The sequence below is a fragment of the Littorina saxatilis genome, linkage group LG9, assembly GCF_037325665.1.
Source record: "Littorina saxatilis isolate snail1 linkage group LG9, US_GU_Lsax_2.0, whole genome shotgun sequence".
In the NCBI taxonomy this organism is placed as follows: domain Eukaryota; kingdom Metazoa; phylum Mollusca; class Gastropoda; order Littorinimorpha; family Littorinidae; genus Littorina; species Littorina saxatilis.
Window position 1 is genome coordinate 40,561,119 of NC_090253.1, and position 24,130 is coordinate 40,585,248.

The 24,130-nt window shown below is 39.2% G+C and overlaps 1 protein-coding gene and 2 long non-coding RNA genes across 3 annotated transcripts in view; 1 reads left to right on the forward strand and 2 right to left on the reverse strand.

Moving 5' to 3' along the window:
* Nucleotides 1–11,970: 11,970 nt before the first annotated feature.
* On the reverse strand, nt 11,971–16,698 carry LOC138976087 (uncharacterized). The gene is made up of 2 exons (XR_011458869.1): nt 15,618–16,698; nt 11,971–13,512 (listed from the first exon to the last, which is right to left on the reverse strand). It is a non-coding gene; the product is annotated as an uncharacterized lncRNA (long non-coding RNA).
* A 5,172-nt stretch (nt 16,699–21,870) lies between these two features.
* Nucleotides 21,871–23,181, forward strand: LOC138976088 (uncharacterized). Its single transcript, XR_011458870.1, has 3 exons — nt 21,871–21,908; nt 22,453–22,537; nt 22,699–23,181. It is a non-coding gene; the product is annotated as an uncharacterized lncRNA (long non-coding RNA).
* An 896-nt stretch (nt 23,182–24,077) lies between these two features.
* LOC138977202 (zinc finger protein 177-like) overlaps nt 24,078–24,130 on the reverse strand; it is a 14,993-nt gene continuing 14,940 nt past the window's right edge. The window contains exon 4 of the mRNA XM_070350106.1: nt 24,078–24,114. Within this exon, the coding sequence (XP_070206207.1) occupies nt 24,078–24,114 (37 nt within the window). The remainder of the gene's footprint in view (nt 24,115–24,130) is intronic.

The following is a 24,130-nucleotide window of genomic DNA, read 5'->3' on the forward strand; positions in this document are numbered from 1 at the left end:
CTAGGTGCCCTACGTAAAGAGCGAGCAATTTTTAAAGAAATAATTTTGCAGATTGTCTCGGACAATTTTTGGACCCATCCTGAACTCAGGTCAAAAATGAGTTACTTCCCTTCGGGTCTCATTCTATCGATGTAAACTGGCGATAGCCGTGGATCGATGATTATCAGAATGTTTTTGGACCGTGGTGCGTTTTTGCGCTAGACCTAACTTTTAAAATCTAGATAATAATTGAATTGACAGCTTGTTACACAAACATTCTTTAATCATAAAAGAACTTTCTTTTTTCATCAAGACAAGATCAGTACAATTCGAAGTTGTGAAAGTTTGAAAAAAGAAAATCCCGGAAGCAGGGTCACGCAAGGGTCGTAGCAGACGACGGTTTATGCATATCGCCAGTTCCTCTCAACAGTCAAAAGCCATCGCTAGAGTTCTTGTGAACCACAGCCGTTTGTTTCGTGAATAAAAACGTGCTTTTGCAGATAAGCTCACATCGAGTCGCATTCAAATGACTAACTGACGACTACATTGTGAAAAAGGGAAACTGGATCACACGGGTTCACGATGGCTCAGGGGTAAGATAAACCACGCAAAAATAAATTCTTTGAAAATTGTTCGCTCTTTACGGAGGGCACCTAGGATGTTCTCAATCGGTGAGTGTTCAAATGAAAGGGTGTTTGTACTGTGCGTAAAAGCCTGACCGTATCTGTGTCATTATGGTTGTTTGAACAACAAGATTCGCTGATTTTTGTAAATATTTCAACACAGTATGTCGTTATCAGTTCGAGTTTACTTTGATCTTTTTTGTCAGTTGACATATTTTGTTACTAAAAAGCATATTCTACCTACCACAATAAAAACAAGTCGCGTAAGGCGAAAATACAATATTTAGTCAAGTAGCTGCCATTTTTCAGCAAGACCGTATACTCGTAGCATCGTCAGTCCACCGCTCATGGCAAAGGCAGTGAAATTGACAAGAAGAGCGGGGTAGTAGTTGCGCTAAGAAGAATAGCACGCTTTTCTGTACCTCTCTTTGTTTTAACTTTCTGAGCGTGTTTTTAATCCAAACATATCATATCTATATGTTTTTGGAATCAGGAACCGACAAGGAATAAGATGAAAGTGTTTTTAAATTGATTTGGACAATTTAATTTTGATAATAATTTTTATATATTTAATTTTCAGAGCTTGTTTTTAATCCGAATATAACATATTTATATGTTTTTAGAATCAGCAAATGATGGAGAATAAGATAAACGTAAATTTGGATCGTTTTATAAATTTTTATTTTTTTTTACAATTTTCCGATTTTTAATGACCAAAGTCATTAATTAATTTTTAAGCCACCAAGCTGAAATGCAATACCGAACCCCGGGCTTCGTCGAAGATTACTTGACCAAAATTTGAACCAATTTGGTTGAAAAATGAGGGCGTGACAGTGCCGCCTCAACTTTCACGAAAAGCCGGATATGACGTCATCAAAGACATTTATCCAAAAAAAGAAAAAAACGTTCGGGGATTTCATACCCAGGAACTCTCATGTCAAATTTCATAAAGATCGGTCCAGTAGTTTAGTCTGAATCGCTCTACACACACACACACACACACGCACGCACACACGCACACACGCACGCACATACACCACGACCCTCGTTTCGATTCCCCCTCGATGTTAAAATATTTAGTCAAAACTTGACTAAATATAAAAAGTACCCATTCACTAATGACTGCTGAACACCATGCATATCATATAACCACTGTTTTGGTCAAAATGTTCAGAAACTGCCGAAAAGAGGGCCTCATAGCAAAAAAACTAAAACAGTGTCCCTACTTTTTTTTTACACTAAATTAATGTGGATGGTGTCTATATCTTGCCCAGAAAATATTAGAGCACTGTCATATTTTTTCAAATGTAGCGTATCCCTTAAAGGTCATTGAATGATGGTGAAAATAGGTGTCATCAAAAACTATGCTCATGCAAATAATGAAAGGTCTGCCTGTTTCCATCTCAGAAATGTGTTGATATCCATGAATGTGAGGAATCCAAAGTGAAGAGCGCGAAATTTAGGGGGAAGGGTTGGGAAACTGCCTGTAGTTTTATTTTTTGACCAGGGACTGGATGTTCATATTTGTACCATAGCTTCAGAAATGAATGTGCTACAACATATCACATTTTAAGGATCTTCGAAAATTTCATAGGCATATTTTCACATCTCTAAATGAAAAACTGCAATAGTGTTATATACACTTCATATTAAAAAACATGTGAAACTTCTTTGTTCTGTACTTTTCACGCTGCATTCCATTCAAACAATCCGTATCTTCAATTTTCTGTATTTTAAACATAATTTACCACCCTCTTAGCATAGGTTGTTTTTCTTTTTGTGTTTGTGTTTTTGCAAAATACTGAAATGGTTACAAAGTTTTGGAATTCGCTTGTGACCTTGGGTGAAGGTCAAGGTCATTGAATATTGGTAACCATATGTTTGACACCTCAGGCTATAAGTATGCGAAATATGAAAGCTCTGCTGCTGTCATCTCTAAAAAAGTGTTGATGACTATGAATGTGGGCAATGCAAAATGATGAGGGTGAAATTTAGGGGGTAGGGTTGAGAAACTGCATGTAGCTTCATTTTTTGACCAGGGACTGGATGTTCATATTTGTCGCATAGCTTCAGAAATGAATGTGCTACAACATATCACATTTTAAGGATCTTCGAAAATTTCATTGGCATATTTTTCACATCTCTACATGAAAAACTGCAATAGTGTTATATACACTTCATATTAAAAGACTCTATAAAACATGTGACAAGTCTTTGTTCTGTACTTTTCGCACTGCATTCCATTCAAACAATCCACATCTTCAATTTTCTGGATTTTAAACATAATTTACCACCCTCTTAGCATAGTTTTTTTTTCTTTTTCTGTTTTTGTAAAATACTGAAATGGTTACAACATTTTGGAGCTCGCTTGTGACCTTGGGTGAAGGTCAAGGTCATTGAATATTGGTAAACATATGTTTGACACCTCAGGCTATAAGTACAGTATGCGAAATATGAAATCTCTGCTGCTGTCATCTCTAAAAAAGTGTTGATGACAATGAATGTGGGGAATGAAAAATGAGGAGGGTGAAATTTAGGGGGTAGGGTTGAGAAACTGCTTGCAATTTAAGTTTTTTTTACATGGGACTTGATGTTCACATTTTCAGCATAGCTCGAAAAACGTGTGGGCTACAACATATAATATTCTAAGGCATTTTCAATATCTCCGAGGCATTATGTTTTACTTTTTGAAATGAAAAACAGCAATAGCGCTACCCACAATGCGTATAAAACAGTCATTGCAACCGTCTGTGTACTGTACATTTCTCACTGCATTCCATTAAAAAAATGCTTTTCGTCTGCTTTCTGTATTTTAAACAGAATATAAAACCCTTTAGGTAGAGATTTTTAATTGTTTTCTGTTTGTGTTTCTGCAAAATACCAAACTGGTTGGTTACACAGTTTCGGAACTCGCCTGTGACCTTGTGTGAAGGTCAAGGTCATCGAATGTTGGTTAACATATTTTTGACACCGTATGCTATAAGTATGCAAAATATGAAAGCTATGCTTGCTTTCATCTCTGAAATGTATTGATGTCGATGAATGTGGGGAATGCAAAATGACGACCGCGAAATTTAGGGGGTAGGGTTGGGAAATTGGCTGCAGTTTCATTTTTTGGCATGGGACTTGATGTTCAAATTTTCACCATAGCTCTAGAAATAAGTGGGCTATAACATATCACATTTTAAGGCATTTGGAATATGTCTGAAGCATTGTTTTTACTTCTTTAAATACAAAACTCCAAGAGCGCTCACAAAATTCATATAAAAAACCTCTATAAAATAATGCACACTTCTTTGTACTGTAAACTGTTTGCTGCATTCCATTCAAAGAATACACATCTTCTATTTTCCAGATTTTAAACAGAATGTACAACCCTTTCAGTATAGGATTTGTATCCTTTTTTGTTTGTGTTTTTGCAAAATACTGAAATGGTTACAAAGTCTTGGAACTCACCTGTGACCTTGTTGACATCGTAGGGTATAAGTATGCGAAATATGAAAGCTATGCTTGCTTTCATCTCTGAAATGTATTGATGTCTATGAATGTGGGGAATGCAAAATGACGACCGCAAAATTTAGGGGGTAGGGTTGGGTTAAACAGCCTGCAGTTTAATTTTTTGGCATGGGACTTGATATTCACATTTTCACCATAGCTGGAGAAATGAATGAGCTACAACATATCAAATTGTAAGGAATTTCGAATTTTTCTGAGACATGTTTTTACTTCTCTATATGAGAAAAAAATGTAATTGTGCTAAGTAAAATAAATTTAAAAAGACGGTATAAAACATACCAAAGTTCTTTGAAATGTAATTTCTGGTTATGTTCTAATAGGTATAACATTTACTTCCCCCAACAATTATCTAGCAAGTGGCTACTACATTTGTACTGTCGTATAGTAGCCGTTATCTTTATGTACCCATTTTCACAAAATCGGAAGACACCTGGTTATTTAAAAAAAAGTCACAAAAAATCAACAGATATGTAATGTAGACAGAATGTTCTTTCTTCTGCAAAAATATTAAAAACTTGGAAATACTTTGACCATAACTAGGCAGTGCCCTTAACCACTGTATGTGTTAACATGTGTTCCTGTAAAGAACCACGGCCCGTATTCTTCAAACAGCTGCAACTCATATACCGGCCTGTAAAACCATTTCCGCTCGATAAGTCCGCTAAGTACAGTGTTATTACACCCCCGGTATAGGGGTGTGTATAGGTTTCACTCGATGTGTTTGTTTGTTTGTTTGTTTGTTTGTTTGTTTGTTTGTTTGTGTTCGCATATAGATCTCAAGAATGAACGGACCGATCGTCACCAAACTTGGTGAACGGGTTCTATACATTCCTGAGACGGTCCTTACAAAAATTGGGACCAGTCAAACACACGGTTAGGGAGTTATTGGTGGATTAAGATTAAGAGTGACATATTAATGGTCAAAGGGAAATAACCTTCTCAGTTGGTGGCAGTGAGAATGGTTATTTCCCTTTGACCAACGGGGGTGTTTTTCCTACCTCGACGTACCCTTTCGCAATGGACCCTGTGTTTACGCGAATAAACATTCTGACTTCTGACTTCTGACTTCTGACGTCTGACGTCTGACTTCTGACTTCTGACTGTCTCTCTGTTTCTCTGTCTCTCTGAATTCTGACGTCTGACTTCTGATTTCTGACTTCTGACTTCTGACTGTCTCTCTGTTTCTCTGTCTCTCTGACTTCTGACGTCTGACTTCTGATTTCTGACTTCTGACTGTCTCTCTGACTTCTGACTTCTGACTGTCTCTCTGACTTCTGACTTCTGACTCCTAACGTTTCATTTGACTTCATGGTGACTCTTCTGATTATTACACCCCCGGTATAGGGGTGTGTATAGGATTCGGTCGATGTGTTTGTTTGTTTGTTTGTGTGTTTGTGTGTTTGTGTTCGCATATAGATCTCAAGAATGAACAGACCGATCGTCACCAAACTTGGTGAACAGGTTCTATACATTCCTGAGACGGTCCTTACAAAAATTGGGACCAGTCAAACACACGGTTAGGGAGTTATTGGTGGATTAAGATTCTACAAGGACTTAGAGGGACATATTAATGGTCAAAGGGAAATAACCTTCTCAGTTGGTGGCAGTGAGAATGGTTATTTCCCTTTGACCAACGGGGGTGTTTTTCCTACCTCGGAGGAATTTCTTGTTTATGAAATTCCGGTAAGGACTTACCCGGGTGTCTCCGAGCTGTAAAGTTAGAGGACCCATCCCCCTCCTCTAAAACCGTCAATTTTGAATACATCTTGTTAAAATATTGTTTGTAGATCTATGTCCCTCATGGACACACATTGGTGTCATTTAAGCACCAATGCATTGCGGACAAATACGAGATACCGCTCGCGGGACTTCGAGGTGAGCTGTTGCGGCGAGCAGTCGCAATTTTTTGGCTCTCTCTTTTTCGTAGGATTGTGACTTGTCTGTTCATACCAGGAGTTCTGTGCTGTTTTAAGAACGGTGATGCATGGTGGTGCATCACCATATTGGTAATTGTCTTGTTTGCTGTTTTTCATGTTTTTGTGTGTTTGACACTGTTTATAAATGTGTTTATAAACATCGGTAACATTGTAGAGTTAGCCATATTTTGTTCCTACGTGGCCACATTGTTCAGCTAGTGCCGGCACGGGACACACGGAAAACACGGCAGTGTTTATACCAGCGTAGCTGGTTGCCTCGCGTCGCCGTCCCGCATAGCGTATTTTTGACACTGTGTGTGACCACAGGCGGAGGTATCGTCCACTGGACTACTACTATCACAGAAAGACTACAAGGTACGACACTCACATTCGAGTATCACAGTGTAGTCTTTCTGTGATAGTAGTAGTCCAGTGGACGATACCTCCGCCTGTGGTGTGACTAAGTGTGTTCACACTGTGTGTGACTGAGTGACTGTGACTGAGTGTGTTTACAAAGGACACGCTCCGATAAACCCAACGCAGTGCAACCACAGGCGCTGGTAACTCAACACCCCTGAACACCACCAAACTATTTTACATGTACTTTGTACTTTGACTGTTTTTTCGTTATTAAAGGGGGAAAACACACATACACACTCAGCTCAATGGCGGCGGCTACCACAGGTGCTGAGAGTGCCCCAGGGCCGGATAGGGGGACTCCTCCAGTGTTTATCCCATGTAGAAACCTCCCTGATTGCATAATCATTATAAAGAAAGACAGTAAGAGGAAGGAAGGAGGGGAAGAAAAGGAATAAAAAGAAGAGGGATGGGTAGGAGTTGTGCAGAAATTAAAGTTGTTGTCCGGTTTGTGGAGCATTGATTCTGGTTTGCCCAAAGCGGCCTGAACGTTCAATGAACGAGTGTACGTACTATGGAAAAAATGTTCCTGTTCAAATCTAGAGAATACTGTCTGTCTCCATTTAGAAGGTGGGGGAGGTGAATACTGTGGTTAGGGAGGGTATGTATGGTTTCCTGACGTGCTTCGCGATAATTTGGACAATCTAATAGGAAGTGTTTTACGGTTTCGGACGGAAATCCGCAGTCACAAGATGCATCTGTAGCAACGTGACGTCTCACTAGATCGTTATTAAGATCACTTATATATAGCCTGAGCTTACAGTGAATTGTTTGTGATATGCGATCTCCAGAATACCAATAACACGGCGGACTTAAATCGTTTTTTGACAAAAAGTGGTTGAATTTACTTAGGGACTCATTAAGTTTTATGTAGTCTGGTAAAGAATTCCAGAGTTGTGTTGAAGATGGGAGAAATGAGTTTCTGTATAATTCAGTGTTAAACAATGGAACTTTCCTATCTAAAGGTCTGCGCTGGCGATATGGGTTATTAGTTGATATTAATGGTGGCAATATCGCAAGTAAGTAGTTTGGCACCTTACGGTGTACAATCTTGTGAAATAATATCAAATTTTGACGTTTACGCCTCTCTAAAAGTGAAATAAAGCCTGACTCGTCGTATAGTTGTTGATGGCTTGTACCGCGGACTGCTCCAACAATGGTCTTCATCTTTAAAGCTTCATCGGCTTTGGCGGGAAGTGATGTCTGAAGAGGTTGATTCACGGGGTGTGTGTGTGTGTGTGTGTGTGTGTGTGTGTGTGTGTGTGTGTGTGTGTGTGAGTGAGAGAGAGAGAGAGAGAGAGAGAGAGAGAGAGAGAGAGAGGGGGGGGGGGGAGTTTTGTGCAATAACGCATCCTTTGTACACTTCTATGGCAAATGACCAAAATATCGTTTTTTTAGCTAAGGAACCGCTCCTGCCAAGGGTATAGTACCTATTAAACGCCCACCCCCCACTTTTGGGCCAAATTGGTGCATAGGGTGGGTGGACGTATACAAGATAGATAACAGTAATATCATGTTAACCAAAAATTTAAAAAAAACCTCATTCTCGCCTTAAATTAATTTTTTAAATCAATTTTGATATTACAACGTAATCTTGCACACGAAGAAACAAACAAATGACAAAAAGTATTAACAAAAAAAGTAAGGCCTGATGGTGATTTGAACTCGACTCAATCACGCATCAGGCGAATAATTATTCGATAACCGTTCGGCTACGGAATCAGACAACAAATTCTCGCCACTGTAATGCATTGAACAAGACGCTAGCACGTTATAATCGAGCATCGGTTGAAATCTTTCGCGAGCAGAATCTCGTATTTGACCGCAATGCATTGGTGCTTAAATGACACCAATGTGTGTCCATGAGGGACATAAATCTACGAACAATATTTGAACAAGATTTATTCCAACTTGACGGTTTTAATGGACAGTGTTGGTGAAGTTACTGACAGGTAGCGACTTTACAGGAGGGGGATGGGTCCTCTAACTTTACAGCTCGGAGACAACCCGGTAAGGACTTACCGGTGTTTCATAAATAACACTTAGCAGTTGGCGGACTTATTTTGTTTGTTTGTTTGTTTGCTTAACGCCCAGCCGACCACGAAGGGCCATATCAGGGCAGTGCTGCTTTGACATATTCTTCTTCTTTGTTCATGGGCTGAAACTCCCACGTTCACTCATGTTTTTGCACGAGTGGATTTTTACGTGTATGACCGTTTTTACTCCGCCATTTAGGCAGCCATACGCCGTTTTCGGGGGTTGCTTTGACATATAACGTGCGCCACACACAAGACAGAAGTCACAGCACAGGCTTCATGTCTCACCCAGTCACATTATTCTGTCACCGGACCAACCAGTCCTAGCACTAACCCCATAATGCCAGACGCCAGGCGGAGCAGCCACTAGATTGCCAATTTTAAAGTCTTAGGTATGACCCGGCCGGGGTTCGAACCCACGACCTCCCGATCACGGGGCGGACGCCTTACCACTAGGCCAACCGTGCCGTGCCGGTGGCGGACTTATTGAGCGTAAGTGGTTTTACAGGCCAGTATATGAGTTGCAGCTTTTTCAAGAATAAATTTTGTTCAAATATTGTTTGTAGAAAGGAGATAGCATGAGGAATCTCCTATTCTAAAAATAACCAATTTTGGTAGCTGCCGACCTTCCGCCTGACACACATTAATACCGGGGGAAAATAAATAATTACTGGGCAGTAAAAATAAATACTGGGCGGTAGTTAAAGTGTAACTAAACAGACATTTTGAAGTGTCAGCTTTACTGAATTGCTTTATGTTTTGTCCAAGTATAGACCTGTAGAAGCGATACTGGACGATTTTTCCAACGTTTACTGTGTTTTCTGATTTACTACGATTTCTTGAAAGTGTTGAACCCATTTCAGATTTACCTGATTATCTGTTCTTGATTTGATACTTCCAAAGAACAAGTGGTACTTTGAGTTCCGGTTTTATGTTTTAACCAATCAGAATTTGGTTCCTAAATAAAATCGTCTGCTGCCTGTCCCAGCAGAGTCGGCAACAAGCACTGCTTGCCACATGTGTGATGTTACCAACAGAAATAGCCATAAATTGGGCAAGGTAGCAATGTAAATGAATTGGATCTAACTAATGTGCTTGTACTGCATCTCTGGCCTTTGAATTTACTCCAAATGTACTGGCTCAGCGTGAGAGGCAACATCCTGTCGAAGTCGTAGGCACGAGGCTGACTGGGAGATTATTATTCGAAGAGCATGCTGAAACGGATTGTAAGTACAATATTTTACATGTTCTCGACATTTCTGTTGATCTTTCCTTAACTTTAATTGTTTCCTTGATTTAAAACCCTAGGGCTTGTATTTTCAGTTGTGATACTAAGCACGTATCTTTACCACAGTATCCGATCACTTCACACTTGAATTTTGGAATGATGAAGTGGAATTATTTCTGGATCTAATTTATTCCTTGTTCCCCCCCCCCCCCCCCCCCCTCTCGATTCCTTTTTTTGCCACATATGTATTGTCGTGTGAGGGGGTAGATGCGTGTACTGGCTGATTTTCTTTTTTTTACTTCGGTCGATTCAGATGATTGGAAAAAAAACCTTGTCAAGGATTTCAGAATTTAATAGATCTGTTCGAAGTTTTTACGGGATGGGTCCTGTAACAATACAGACTGAATGTGCCCAAGATGAACTTTTGATCAAACATACACACACAAATGAATCTCTTGAGTTTGTTATACGGCGAATGTCCAGTTTCCACCACCACGTCTGTGGTATGTTTTTATACTGTTTGATTGAATAGACTGACGTGCATTCTCTCGCAAATGTGCGCGCGTGTGTGTTTGTCTGTGTCTCAGACTTATTAATCAAAGATGATGTTGCACATTGCAGATCTATGCGACAGGAGCAAGTGGACAAGACAGCTACATTTGTCTGAGCGAAGATCCAACGTGAACGGTAAGCTCTTTTAGCCGAAGACAGCGAGCCTGGGTGCATGTGTTCTGCGCGAACTTAGAATCCGGTTTCATTCTAGAATGGACCGGGTCCAGGTTGGAATTCTAACCCTGCGCAAGTACAGGGGTGCCATTCTAGAATGAAACCCTTGTTGCTGGTCCATTCTAGAATCGGCCGTGCGCAAGGTTGGAATTTGGGTCCAAGTTGGAATAGTCATTTCAGTTAGACTATCACACAGCCAAAGCCACAAATGTGGATTTTCTGTTTGTTTTTGTTTTTTGTGTGTTTGGTTGGGTTTTTTTTCTCGGGTTTTTTACACTTTACTCAAAGACATCGTGAATTGGGATTGTGATGTTCTGAAAGTGATTACGATTTTGAGAGACACTCAGCACTGATCGCTACGAACGGAAATTTTCGGACTGACAGTGTTTTGCCGATCTCGCTTGTAACTTTTTCTTATTCATATACATGAAGTTGGTCTTCTGAATTGTGAAGATATAATGTCAACTTTTTTTAAACCTGTGACAACAGCTCTATACCTCACTCTGTCCTTCTGTTGGTCTGTCTGTCGGTTAGTCGGTCTGACCGTCTGTCTGTCTGTCTGTCAAAAAAATTGTCAAAAAACCGGACATTTCCGAGAGGGAGACAGCGCTGACATTGCAAGCGGCCGCAACCGGCTCTCATCACAAAAACAACTGCCCTGCAAACAATACCGCCCTGGTAGTCCCCCTTGCTATGGTCTGCCTTTGTTTATTGCGTACTCAGGAGTGTCAACTTTCTTGACATGACATGACATCGCAAGATCGCCAAAGGATTTTTTTCAGGGGTAGACAAATCAGCCCCATTTTATCAAAGGGAAGGTGCAGGTGGAGATCATTCAAGGGAAGACAACTCTGTCTTACCTACAAACATTACGGCCCCCTTTATTCAAGGGTTTCATTCTAGAATGGCACCCCTGTACTTGCGCAGGGTTAGAATTCCAACCTGGACCCGGTCCATTCTAGAATGAAACCGGATTCTAAGTTCGCGCAGAACACATGCAAGCTTCTATCATGTTCGTGTGAGTGCTGCTGGGCTATTAGACGACTTTTCATTATTCTTGATTTGGAGATCCATGCAGGGTATTAGAAAGTGCAGAATATACACGTTTGAACAAATACGATGTGTGTTTGCTCTGAAAAAAAGAAAAGACGCAACAAACAAACATTGTATTTGTTTAAAGTATCACAAATATTTATTACCTGTATCTGCATGTTTTGATAATGATGAAGGGTAAATTACTTTGACGTGTGCTTTTTTTTTTTAACCACACTGATAACGAATGATAGAAACACAGACACACTTAATAACATATATATCCACAAAAATTGTAACAATAAATGTAAGCTGAACAATGCCTGCAACACATTTCAGGCCTCAGAAGGAAGTAATTATGAGATTCAGACAGAGAGAGAAAGCCTAACACGAAACCAGTTGTGACATTTTTTATTTCATTATGTAATATTAAAAACACGACAACAACGTATTTCCTGTACTTAGTTTCGTGCAATTATGGATTGCAAAGTATGTCTGGCATAAAGAGGCACAGTTGCATGAAAAACCAACTCGGATCTTGACTAGGATCAGGATTTTACATGGACACAACCTAGAATTTAACATCCTGGGGGGAGGGGGGTACTGCGCCTTTCACATCAAGATGTAAAGACATTTATTTTAAATAATACTTATTAGAAGGGAAAAAAATCAAACAAACTACAACAATCGTTCTGAGGGGAGAGAATTACCTCTTCCGAAGAAATTACCTCCCTTGCTTTTCTTGTCGTGACTTATGTAGAGTAAAGTGAATAGAAAGTGAATCAGTCAGAAACAAAAAAACCCACAACATTTCTTAAGATCAATGAGGAGTCTTGAAGTATTTGTCAAGGTTAATCTTGTATGCATAATAAACAATATATTACGGATTGATAATTAAAGAAAATCGTCTCTACAGGGTTGACCCCCCTAAAAAGGACACCCACAACCATGCAAATTACTTCTGCATCTGTTGAACCAATTATTTTATATATGGTATTCATTAACTTCAGTTTATGTTCTACCTTTCCAGTAAGTGGCAATTTTGTAAATTGAATGGTCTGACTTTTGTGCAATTTTAATTTTTTTCTCCAAATTCGGGGGTCGACTAAACAGAACGAGTTTTGACTTTGAGCGGTAGCCATTTTTACCTAATTTAAACCCTTCAGGCGTTTACCTTTTTGATTATTTTGTCTGAGTATGTAAAAACATCCCCTTCAACCCCCAGGCTATCGATGACCTGAAGAAAGCATGCAGTTACAGCTAGGTTCAGGGCAATCCTCAGACACGAAAGCATTGGTGTCATTGGTGACGCAAAAGTTAGATAATTTAACCTACAAATTTGCCACTTTGTGAACTTCACATGCATAAAATCAAGTTTAAGTATGCTGAATATGAAGTTATTGGTGTAGAAGTTATAGCATTTCTGTCAGTTAACAGTATTTAAAATCTCTAAAGTAAAATCTGACATATTCGAAAGTTTTGCATAAACACCCAATTTTTACGATACTCTCCTAAGCTTCTCCACTTCTCAGCCCTGTCTTGGAAATGAATTCGAATAAGGCAGTCAAAATAACTTAGTTTGGAGCACCCATCAATCAGAATAAGCATTAACTTTTGACACAGGAAATATCTTCTACCGAAAGCTCTCCTGGTTTTATTCTACATTTTTCCTGCATAATGGTAACAAATTTAATGATAAATCTAAACAACGAAGTGACTGTGGTAAGATGAACAAAGTTAAAAAACAAAGGATTACTGTAAATGGTTTACGAATCGAAATCTAAACAAGTTTTAATGATAAGTAAAATGATAAAAAAATAAATAAAATGCTAACGTCCTCGCATTTGTCCAGAATTATTCCATGTTAAACATGGGAACAGAGGGATAATTGGTCTAAAGAATTTTTAAAAGGTTACCCTAACCCTCCTCGGAATATCTGTATGCAATGCCCGCTATAGGTGAAAGACTTTTGTGGAAGCCATGGAAGAATGCATCGCTGTTGTGCTGGTTCAGCTTGAGGTCCTGTCCTAGCGAATATCCTGCACACACAAAAACACGACTTTTTAAGCCACTTATGTTGCATTCCGTGACATAGCTTTGTTAAAACCGTGTGCCTGATAATAATGACAGATTTTGTTGATATACATTTTTTTTAAGACACCCCATATAATATTGTTTGACAATCTCTTTCAACATAGTTTACGAATCACCAATGTGTATACAAACGCAAATAACCCACAGGTCAATAAATTACTTTCCAGAGAGAGAGAGAGAGAGAGAGAGAGAGAGAGAGAGAGAGAGAGAGAGAGAGAGAGAGAGAGAGAGAGAGAGAGAGAGAGAGAGAGAGAGAGAGAGAGAGATTAAAACTAGAAAATGTGTGCTATATAAAACAAGGATAATCACTGTCAAATCTTTGCTTGTACCTGCATGGTGTTTACTGCGCTATATACACAAACTGTTTTATTTCTTTTTTTCTTTTTTTTTTTTTGGGGGGGGGGGGGTGTTTTGTGATGAGGGTTTTTTCAAAGCCTTTACTGCTTTAGTCATTGAATCCACCCGACTTCGATTTATTGTTCAGTGATGGGTAATTGTGTGACCAACTATGTAAGTTAGTGATTGTTCTGGCTTCATACAATGACATTGCATTAATTTTATAAGTGTATGTGTGTGTGTTTCAGGCAAAAGCTGATATTACAGTCCTAGTTGTATGCAGTACCTCTGCTTCTTCGTTCAGGAATCAGTATACAATCTAAACCGATTATTTTGTTCAATAATGTTCAGCTTACCATCCCGAAGAAGTCAGTAACGTGCCGAGATATTGATTATAGATATTAACGTACCTAACCTGGTTAGTGGTGTGTTTTCTTTTTATTTCAATAATGTAAATGTGTGACAACTTGCAGGGTACTTGATTTTCAGAGCAATTTTTTGGGCAAAAGACCTTTCATGGATCAAAGAAAACTTTTGTCATGGTGCACAAGTCAATCAATTTGGTTGATAAATAATTTGTGCTGCATTTTCCCTGGTTCCAAAACGTAGTATGTATTACCACATGTCCTTACCTGTCATTGGCATCACATGATTCTCTGCAAGCAGTCTTTTGTGGAAATACGTCATTTAACACTTGCACTTATAGTAGGTGGCTGTGGAACGGTAGACATGCAACGACAACGAACAACAAAAGACAAAGTGTGGAGTACACTCATCTTTCTTAATATACGCTAAGTTTCTTTGAGAATGCTCCAAGTGAAAATCAGCGATTCCTAGGCCTGATATCACAATTAAACAGCTTCTTCTCAGAATCAGGAGGGAAAAAACTGTTATATGGCGAGATGTCGTGACAAGAACAGACAGCAGCAGCAGCAACAACAACATTGCTAAATCGTCGCTTTAACAAAATTTCATGTTTATAGCATCGCAGACAAAGCACGGCTACTGATCCGACCAAAGCCACACTTCATGCACGATGGGCACATTGTTATGGCCAGCTTGTTAACGTGCGCATTGTGTATGTTTTACATAGAATTGAATGTGTTTGTCGTTGTGTCTGTCATCTATCCTAGTCGTTTGATTTAGAATAAAGCAAACTTATTACAATGACGATTTTCTTCGGTTTTTGATGAAGGATTGGCATCAAGACTTTTCCTATTTTCCAACTCTGCCACCATACACTGGCCGTTACACTGGTCGACCACATGGTGTGTGATCAGATTTTTCGGACATGTTCACAATGCTTACATGACCACCAAATGGAAAATCAGTTGGTATTTGTTATGTTTTTGTGTTAGCACAATCTTCATACAAGTAAACAGAAACAGTTTTGTTGCAAACAGAGCCTTCATAAGAAAAAATGCTTCTAAGTCAAAATACATACCCCCTTTTTCGTATTGCGTAAAATATACCCATAAATTCTGGACATCATATTTTTATTTTTTTTCACAACAATGAAACCAAACTTTGGCATATGTTTTAGCAATATATTCACAATAAAACCTATGAGTTTGAAGGCTGCATCTTGTTTTGTTTATTTTGAGAATTTTTTTGCAAACCCATGCAAATGGCCAGTTTCTAGGGAGAGACTGGGGAGATAATGGCCAGTATAGAAAGAGTTAATAGTAAACTAATGTCAGAAGTAGGTATTTACCTTGTTTGCCTTCGCGTTCTTGATAGCCCGCTGCAGCATTTGTATCACTTCCCTTGACATTCAAAACGCCAATGTATTTCTGAAAGGAAAATAAAGATATTGACCGAAACATCACACAAGTGGTATATCATGCTAGGTTTTGTTTACAGTGCCTGTTCTACGACCACATCTGATTGTAATTTAAATAAAGACAAGAAGGGCAAAGCCCATACGACTCACATGCTTGACCTAAACCTAGCAATGACATCATACACTAAGAACTGCTTTACACATTTTTCCTACCAAAATACATGTGACCTTGACCCAAGGTCAAGGTCATCCAAGGTCATGCAACACAAAGCTGTTAATTCAAGACATAGGAAGTACAATGGTGCTTATTGGCTCTTTCTACCATGAGATATGGTCACTTTTAGTGGTTCACTACCTTATTTTGGTCACATTTCATAAGGGTCAAAGTGACCTTGACCTTGATCATATGTGACCAAATGTGTCTCATGATGAAAGCATAACATGTGCCCCACATAATTTTTAAGTTTGAAACAGTTATCTTCCATAGTTCAGGGTCAAGGTCACTTCAAAATATGTATACAATCCAACTTTGAAGAGCTCCTGTGACCTTGACCTTGAAGCAAGGTAAACCAAACTGGTATCAAAAGATGGGGCTTACTTTGCCCTATATATCATATATAGGTGAGATATTCAATCTCAAAAACTTCAGAGAAAATGTGAAAAATGTGAAAAATAGCTGTTTTTTAGACAACATTTATGGCCCCTGCGACCTTGACCTTGAAGCAAGGTCAAGATGCTATGTATGTTTTTTGGGGCCTTGTCATCATACACCATCTTGCCAAATTTGGTACTGATAGACTGAATAGTGTCCAAGAAATATCCAACGTTAAAGTTTTCCGGACGGACGGACGACTCGGGTGAGTACATAGACTCACTTTTGCTTCGCATGTGAGTCAAAAAACTGTATCCATTTATTACTTCTCTATTTGTGTGTGTTTGTGTGTGTGCAGGGGCGGATCACATCATTTTTAAGGGGGAGTTTCCAAATTTCTTTGAGGGACAATTTGACGATGCGAAGCGTTTAGTTGAAGACGCGAAGCGTTCAACCTCCTTGGGGGGGGTCTGACAAATGTTGATAAAAACAAGGAAAATGGATCAATCAGCCAAGAAACATCCCCTAATACACCTTCCAAAAAAGTAAATATATTAAGAAGAAAAATTTGAATCACAAGGACATTGATCGATCTGGCGCAACCTGAGCAAACTAAGTAGCCAACTTCTTTCCAAAATCGTCACTTAGAATACAAAGGCCGGCTCCTAAGTGGTCCGGAAACCCCGGAACCCCCCTCTGGATCCGCCCAGTGTGTGTGTGTGTGTGTGTGACCGATGACCTTCTCTAAATTCTAATCGTTGCGTTTGCATGGTAATAAAGTTTTAATACTGGATATGCCCATGAAAAAATATCATTTCTTGTTCATGTCATTGTGTGTGTGTGGCCAGGACCGTGACTTCTGCTTGCCTCGACGTCTTCAGAAAAGACACAAAATGCCAGCAGGCGTATGTTCTTGGAGCACTCAGTATGCCGTCATCTGCAAACAAATAAATACAAATTATTCAATTGTGTAAATAAAGAACAATCATTTTAATATTACAAAAAAAAATTCATATAACTGTAGTCTTCACCAGAGACATCCACTACACTATAAAACTGCCGTAAAAAATTGAAATACTATAAAACTTACCCCCACTCAGATCTATTTGGGATTATTCAAGTTTCAACCATGAAACGATGCCGGTTTGGACAGATCTGCTAGTTTGCCGCTGAAACTGAAATCAAAGGCGATCTTCAGAACTATTTCTAATCTTGTATTTGTGATTAATATAAAATACTGATCTTCCCAATAGAAGCTGATGTGTATACACATGACCAGGACAAGGTATTTTGTTACAGGGCATTTACGCAGACGTCGCAGTTCAAAATATCGTTTTAGATCTGATTTTGTACAGCAGCCTGTGTGATTCAGAATCGTCTGCCCTTTTTCGGTTTAACATTTTATGGACGATTCCTATGAGACTGCTCAATCATAACTGATGACAAATTCAGAAACAGATGATGGTTTCAAGTAGGCTACAGTAATGATTCGTTAAAAATGTCAAGCCACTCGTCGATCATTCACACTCAAAGAACCCAAGCCAAATCTGCTCTGGTTCCGAGCAGCTTTTTCCAACTGAGACCCTAATTGTTACGCATCTGCCTCGAAAAGATAGACCACAAACAAGCGGCACTGTACCATGCTTTCGTTTATGTTGCTAAACAGATTAAATGTGCATTGTAAATGTGCTTACAGCAAAGAAATGCATCCTTACCACAAAAATACTGGTACCACATTCATCGCACTTGTGTCTTCTTACCAAAACCTATCGATATGTTTGTTTACGATATATTGGTAATTACTAACCGTTAACTATTTTTCAAAAATCTGAAATGACTTTTAAGAATCAAAGAAAGATTCGCTAAAACGGTTGACTTCAGAAAATAAGCAATATTTTTCTGAACCATGAAATAAAAATCGAAAACTCCGTTTGATCTTTTATTTTGGTAGATTGATGACAACAGCCGGAACTGAAAGTACCAGAACCAAAAATTAAGGGCATTAATCAGGTAAACTAAGAAGATTGTCGTTCCTGGCGCGCACTTCACATGTCCGTCAAACAGTGTCAGAGTGAGAGAATTTTTTTTCTTTTTTCTCAGTTCGACAGTATATGAGGCCCTTCTTCATATCAAAGTGTAAAGGTTGCTGAACGATGTTTTTCCTTTTTGCTTGTTTAGTTACACTTTAAACGACAGTTTGACTTTAAAGGACACAATTGTGAAGGAAATCACGAATAACACTAACAGGCAAAGTTTGATAGTGATATCCTCCACGCTTTTAGAGCGCTAACCAGAGATAGTAGCGTGACATAGCGAAGTGTATTGCACGTATTGTGAATTCAGCTCACTGACCGAGAGAGTTGACTTTGTACATCGCAACGAAGATATAGTTACACTTTACCACTGTCCAGCGACAGGGAGGGGTTGTCACAGGAATCAGTCGACCGGGAGAAAGGAAGCCCGAGTAGAGCACTAAACAGTGCGTCGTGTAACCGGTCGTAAAGGAAGGCAGGGATGTTGCTACAAATTCATACCTATAGGACAAATGTCCTGAGTTCTTCTGCATCAATAGGACATATGACCGTTTTCAGAAAGTGTAATAGGACATTATGAATTTGCGCCAAACAGCTTATAACACATTCCATGGAATTGTTCCAAAGTCATGCGCCCACACACACACACACACACACCCACGCGCGCGCGCTGTAGAACACACACATAATATAGTAAATACATCAACACAGTGTGCGTATTTAATGTTGTATTTGTTTAGTTTCAAAGAAACCACAAAAAAGAAACCAACATGAACAACTTCAGAGCTCGTACTTTGATTAAATACTGCATGATTTGGATAAAAGTTGACAAACAAAATGATCGGTTTGATCTAATGCTGATCTTTTGCAGGCTTTAGTTTTTTTTTTTCAGCGGCATAATTCAGTGCTTCGTCTCGTTTCGAAAACAAAAGCAGACTACAAATTTAGTCAGTTGGAGTTGTCTCCCGTACTCCTGTAGCATGCACTGATCTAAAAAGAATCCAATATTTTTAGATCAGTGCGCTGCACCGAGACGGTTATACCCAAACGGCGCATACCGCAAACGGTTCGGGAATTCCCGACAAAAGAAAAGATCCGCACGCGGCACTGACAACTTCAGTGTCAGCTGAACACGAGAGCGTTCGGTCTTTTAGATTTGTATCTTGAAATGAAAATTCACGAATATCGCGCTGTCCGAAGGAATGGAGTACATATCGGACAATGACCACGCTCAGGCTAAAACGATAGGACATCTGACCGACATGCGGCAATGTGAATCGGACATTTGGGGATTTTCATCGTTATATGTCCGATGCCTGACGCCTAACGACATCCCTGGGAAGGTAGTGGCCAGATGACAGAATGAAGGATCTGAGAAGCCGCCGGAATATTACGCCTTTAGACTCGCATAGCTGAGATTCGACGGGATTTCTAGAAGCTAGTGCACGGTATTTTTGTCCGTAGAGTTGGACCATAGTGGTCACAGGGCAGTAGAAACTGAGTAGACCGAGGTCACCAGTAGCAGGAATTAGTAGTAAAATACATTTCCTAGTGAACAGCAATAGAAGCTGTGTAATTCTGCGTATGACCAGAATTAAAATATGTCTACAATATCTTAATTACTTACGAGATAAGGAATATTTAGTAGACAGAGCAGACGGTGTTTTAAGTCTGCCGTAGTAGAAACTATTACTGGTTTTTGTTGACTACACACGAGCCGTGAGTAAATACCTGTAAACTAGATATCGTGTGCCTGTGAGTTCACTGACTGTTTTTGTAGTTTTATACCTCAGTGAAGGGTAGAGAGTTTTGTCATTGCAATTGTGTACGAGATTGTCATCCCGAGTGGTTTTTTTGCCTACCAAAACTGTGAGTACTGGATTTTATGTTCATGATTGTGTGTATTTGTGTGTATGATGTCATAGCTGATTAATACAGTGGAGGGAACCAACATTTGGAGTTGTGTTTGATTCCTGTATGACAGCATATTAGCTCATTTGCATTCATTCACAACAATGTTGCAGCTTTTTCAAGAATACGGGCCCAGAACAGGTGAACCTAGCATATCACTCTGTACATGCAGTTTTAACTCCTGTGTGAGTTGACATGTGTTGCTTCAAAGTACTAGAGTGTGTACACCTGGCAATGCAATCTGTACAAGCATACTATTTCACTCCTGTGTGAGTTAACATGTGTTCCTTCACATGTCCAGACCGTGCAAACCTAGCATCACACTCTGTACATGCATACTTTTTCACTCCTGTATGTGTTAACATGTGTTTCTTCAAATACCTAGAATGTGTAAACCTACCATCACACTCTGTACATGCATGCTTTTTCACTCCTGTGTGAATTAACATGTGTTGCTTCAAAGAACTAGACCGGGTAAACCTAACATCACACTCTGTACATGCATACTTTTTGACTCCTGTATGTGTTGACATGTGTCGCTTTAAAGTACCAGATTGGGTGAACCTAGCATCGCACTCTGTACATGCATAGTTTTTCACTCCTGTATGTGTTAACATGTGCCGCTTCAAATTGCTATAATGTGTAAACCTACCATCACACCCTGTACATGCATACTTTTTCACTCCTGTGTGAGTTAACATGTGTTGCTTCAAATGTCCAGACCGGGTGAACCTAACGTCACACTCTGTACATGCATACTTTTTGACTCCTGTATGTGTTGACATGTGTCGCTTTAAAGTACTAGATTTGGTGAACCTAGCATCGCACTCTGTACATGCATAGTTTTTCACTCCTGTATGTGTTAACATGTGCCGCTTCAAATCGCTAGAACGTGTAAACCTACCATCACACTCTGTACATGCATACTTTTCCCCTCCTGTATGTGTTAACATGTGCCGCTTCAAATCGCTAGAACGTGTAAACCTACCATCACACTCTGTACATGCATACTTTTTCACTCCTGTGTGAGCTAACATGTGTCGCTTCAAATATCCAGACTTTGTGAACCTGGCATCACACTCTGTACATGCATACCTTTTTACACATGTATGTTTTAACATGTGTTGCTTCAAATGTCCAGACCGGGTGAACCTAACATCACACTCTGTACATGCATACTTTTTGACTCCTGTATGTGTTGACATGTGTTGCTTTAAAGTGTAACTAAACAAGCAAAAAGGAAAAACATCGTTCAGCAACTTTTACACTTTGATATGAAGAAGGGCCTCATATACTGTCGAACTGCGAAAAAAAAAAATGTTTCTCTCACTCGGACACTGTTTGACGGACATGTGAAGTGCGCGCCAGGAACGACAATCTTCTTAGTTTACCTGATTAATGCCCTTAATTTTTGGTTCTGGTACTTTCAGTTCCGGCTGTTGTCATCAATCTACCAAAATAAAAGATCAAACGGAGTTTTCGATTTTTATTTCATGGTTCAGAAAAATATTGCTTATTTTCTGAAGTCAACCGTTTTAGCGAATCTTTCTTTGATTCTTAAAAGTCATTTCAGATTTTTGAAAAATAGTTAACGGTTAGTAATTACCAATATATCGTAAACAAACATATCGATAGGTTTTGGTAAGAAGACACAAGTGCGATGAATGTGGTACCAGTATTTTTGTGGTAAGTAAGGATGCATTTCTTTGCTGTAAGCACATTTACAATGCACATTTAATCTGTTTAGCAACATAAACGAAAGCATGGTACAGTGCCGCTTGTTTGTGGTCTATCTTTTCGCGGCAGATGCGTAACAATTAGGGTCTCAGTTGGAAAAAGCTGCTCGGAACCAGAGCAGATTTGGCTTGGGTTCTTTGAGTGTGAATGATCGACGCGTGGCTTCACATTTTTAACGAATCATTACTGTAGCCTACTTGAAACCATCATCTGTTTCTGAATGTGTCATCAGTTATGATTGAGGAGTCTCATAGGAATCGTCCATAAAATGTTAAACCGAAAAAGGGCAGACGATTCTGAATCACACAGGCTGCTGTACAAAATCAGATCTAAAACGATAGTTTGAACTGCGACGTCTGCGTAAATACCCTGTAACAAAATACCTTGTCCTGGTCATGGGTATACACATCAGCTTCTATTGGGAAGATCAGTATTTTATATTAATCACAAATACAAGATTAGAAATAGTTCTGAAGATCGCCTTTGATTTCAGTTTCAGCGGCAAACTAGCAGATCTGTCCAAACCGGCATCGTTTCATGGTTGAAACTTGAATAATCCCAAATAGATCTGAGTGGGGGTAAGTTTTATAGTATTTCAATTTTTTACGGCAGTTTTATTTAAAGATAGTGTAGTGGATGTCTCTGGTGAAGACTACAGTTATATGAATTTTTTGTTGTAATATTAAAATGATTGTTCTTTATTTACACAATTGAATAATTTGTATTTATTTGTTTGCAGATGACGGCATACTGAGTGCTCCAAGAACATACGCCTGCTGACATTTTGTGTCTTTTCTGAAGACGTCGAGGCAAGCAGAAGTCACGGTCCTGGCCACACACACACAATGACATGAACAAGAAATGATATTTTTTCATGGGCATATCCAGTATTAAAACTTTATTACCATGCAAACGCAACGATTAGAATTTAGAGAAGGTCATCGGTCACACACACACACACACACACTGGGCGGATCCGGAGGGGGGTTCCGGGGTTTCCGGACCACTTAGGAGCCGGCCTTTGTATTCTAAGTGACGATTTTGGAAAGAAGTTGGCTAATTAGTTTGCTCAGGTTGCGCCAGATCGATCAATTGTCCTTGTTGTGATTCAAATTTTTCTTCTTAATATATTTACTTTTTTGGAAGGTGTATTAGGGGATGTTTCTTGGCTCAGATTGATCCATTTTCCTTGTTTTTATCAACATTTGTCGGACCCACCCCCCCCCCCCCCCCCCCCAAAGGAGGTTGAACGCTTCGCGTCTTCAACTAAACGCTTCGCGTCGTCAAATTGTCCGTAAAAGAAATTTGGAAACTCCCCCTTAAAAATGATGTGATCCGCCCCTGCACACACACAAACACACACAAATAGAGAAGTAATAAATGGATACAGTTTTTCTTTATTTAAATTACAATCAGATGTGGTCGTAGAACAGGCACTGTAAACAAAACCTAGCATGATATACCACTTGTGTGATGTTTCGGTCAATATCTTTATTTTCCTTTCAGAAATACATTGGCGTTTTGAATGTCAAGGGAAGTGATACAAATGCTGCAGCGGCCTATCAAGAACGCGAAGGCAAACAAGGTAAATACCTACTTCTGACATTAGTTTACTTATTAACTCTTTCTATACTGGCCATTATCTCCCCAGTCTCTCCCCAGAAACTGGCCATTTGCATGGGTTTGCAAAAAAAAATCTCAAAAATAAACAAAACAAGATGCAGCCTTCAAACTCATAGGTTTTATTGTGAATATATTGCTAAAACATATGCCAAAGTTTGGTTTCATTGTTGTGAAACAAATTAAAAATATGATGTCCAGAATTTATGGGTATATTTTGCGCAATACGAAAAAGGGGGTATGTATTTTGACTTAGAAGCATTTTTTCTTTATGAAGGCTCTGTTTGCAACAAAACTGTTTCTGTTTACTTGTATGAAGATTGTGCTTACACAAAAACATAACAAATACCAACTGATTTTACATTTGGTGGTCATGTAAGCATTGTGAACATGTCCGAAAAATCTGATCACACACCATGTGGGCGACATGCAGACCTGAACGGCCTGTGTATGGTGGCAGAGTTGGAAAATAGGAAAAGTCTTGATGCCAATCCTTCATCAAAAACCGAAGAAAATCGTCATTGTAATAAGTTTGCTTTATTCTAAATCAA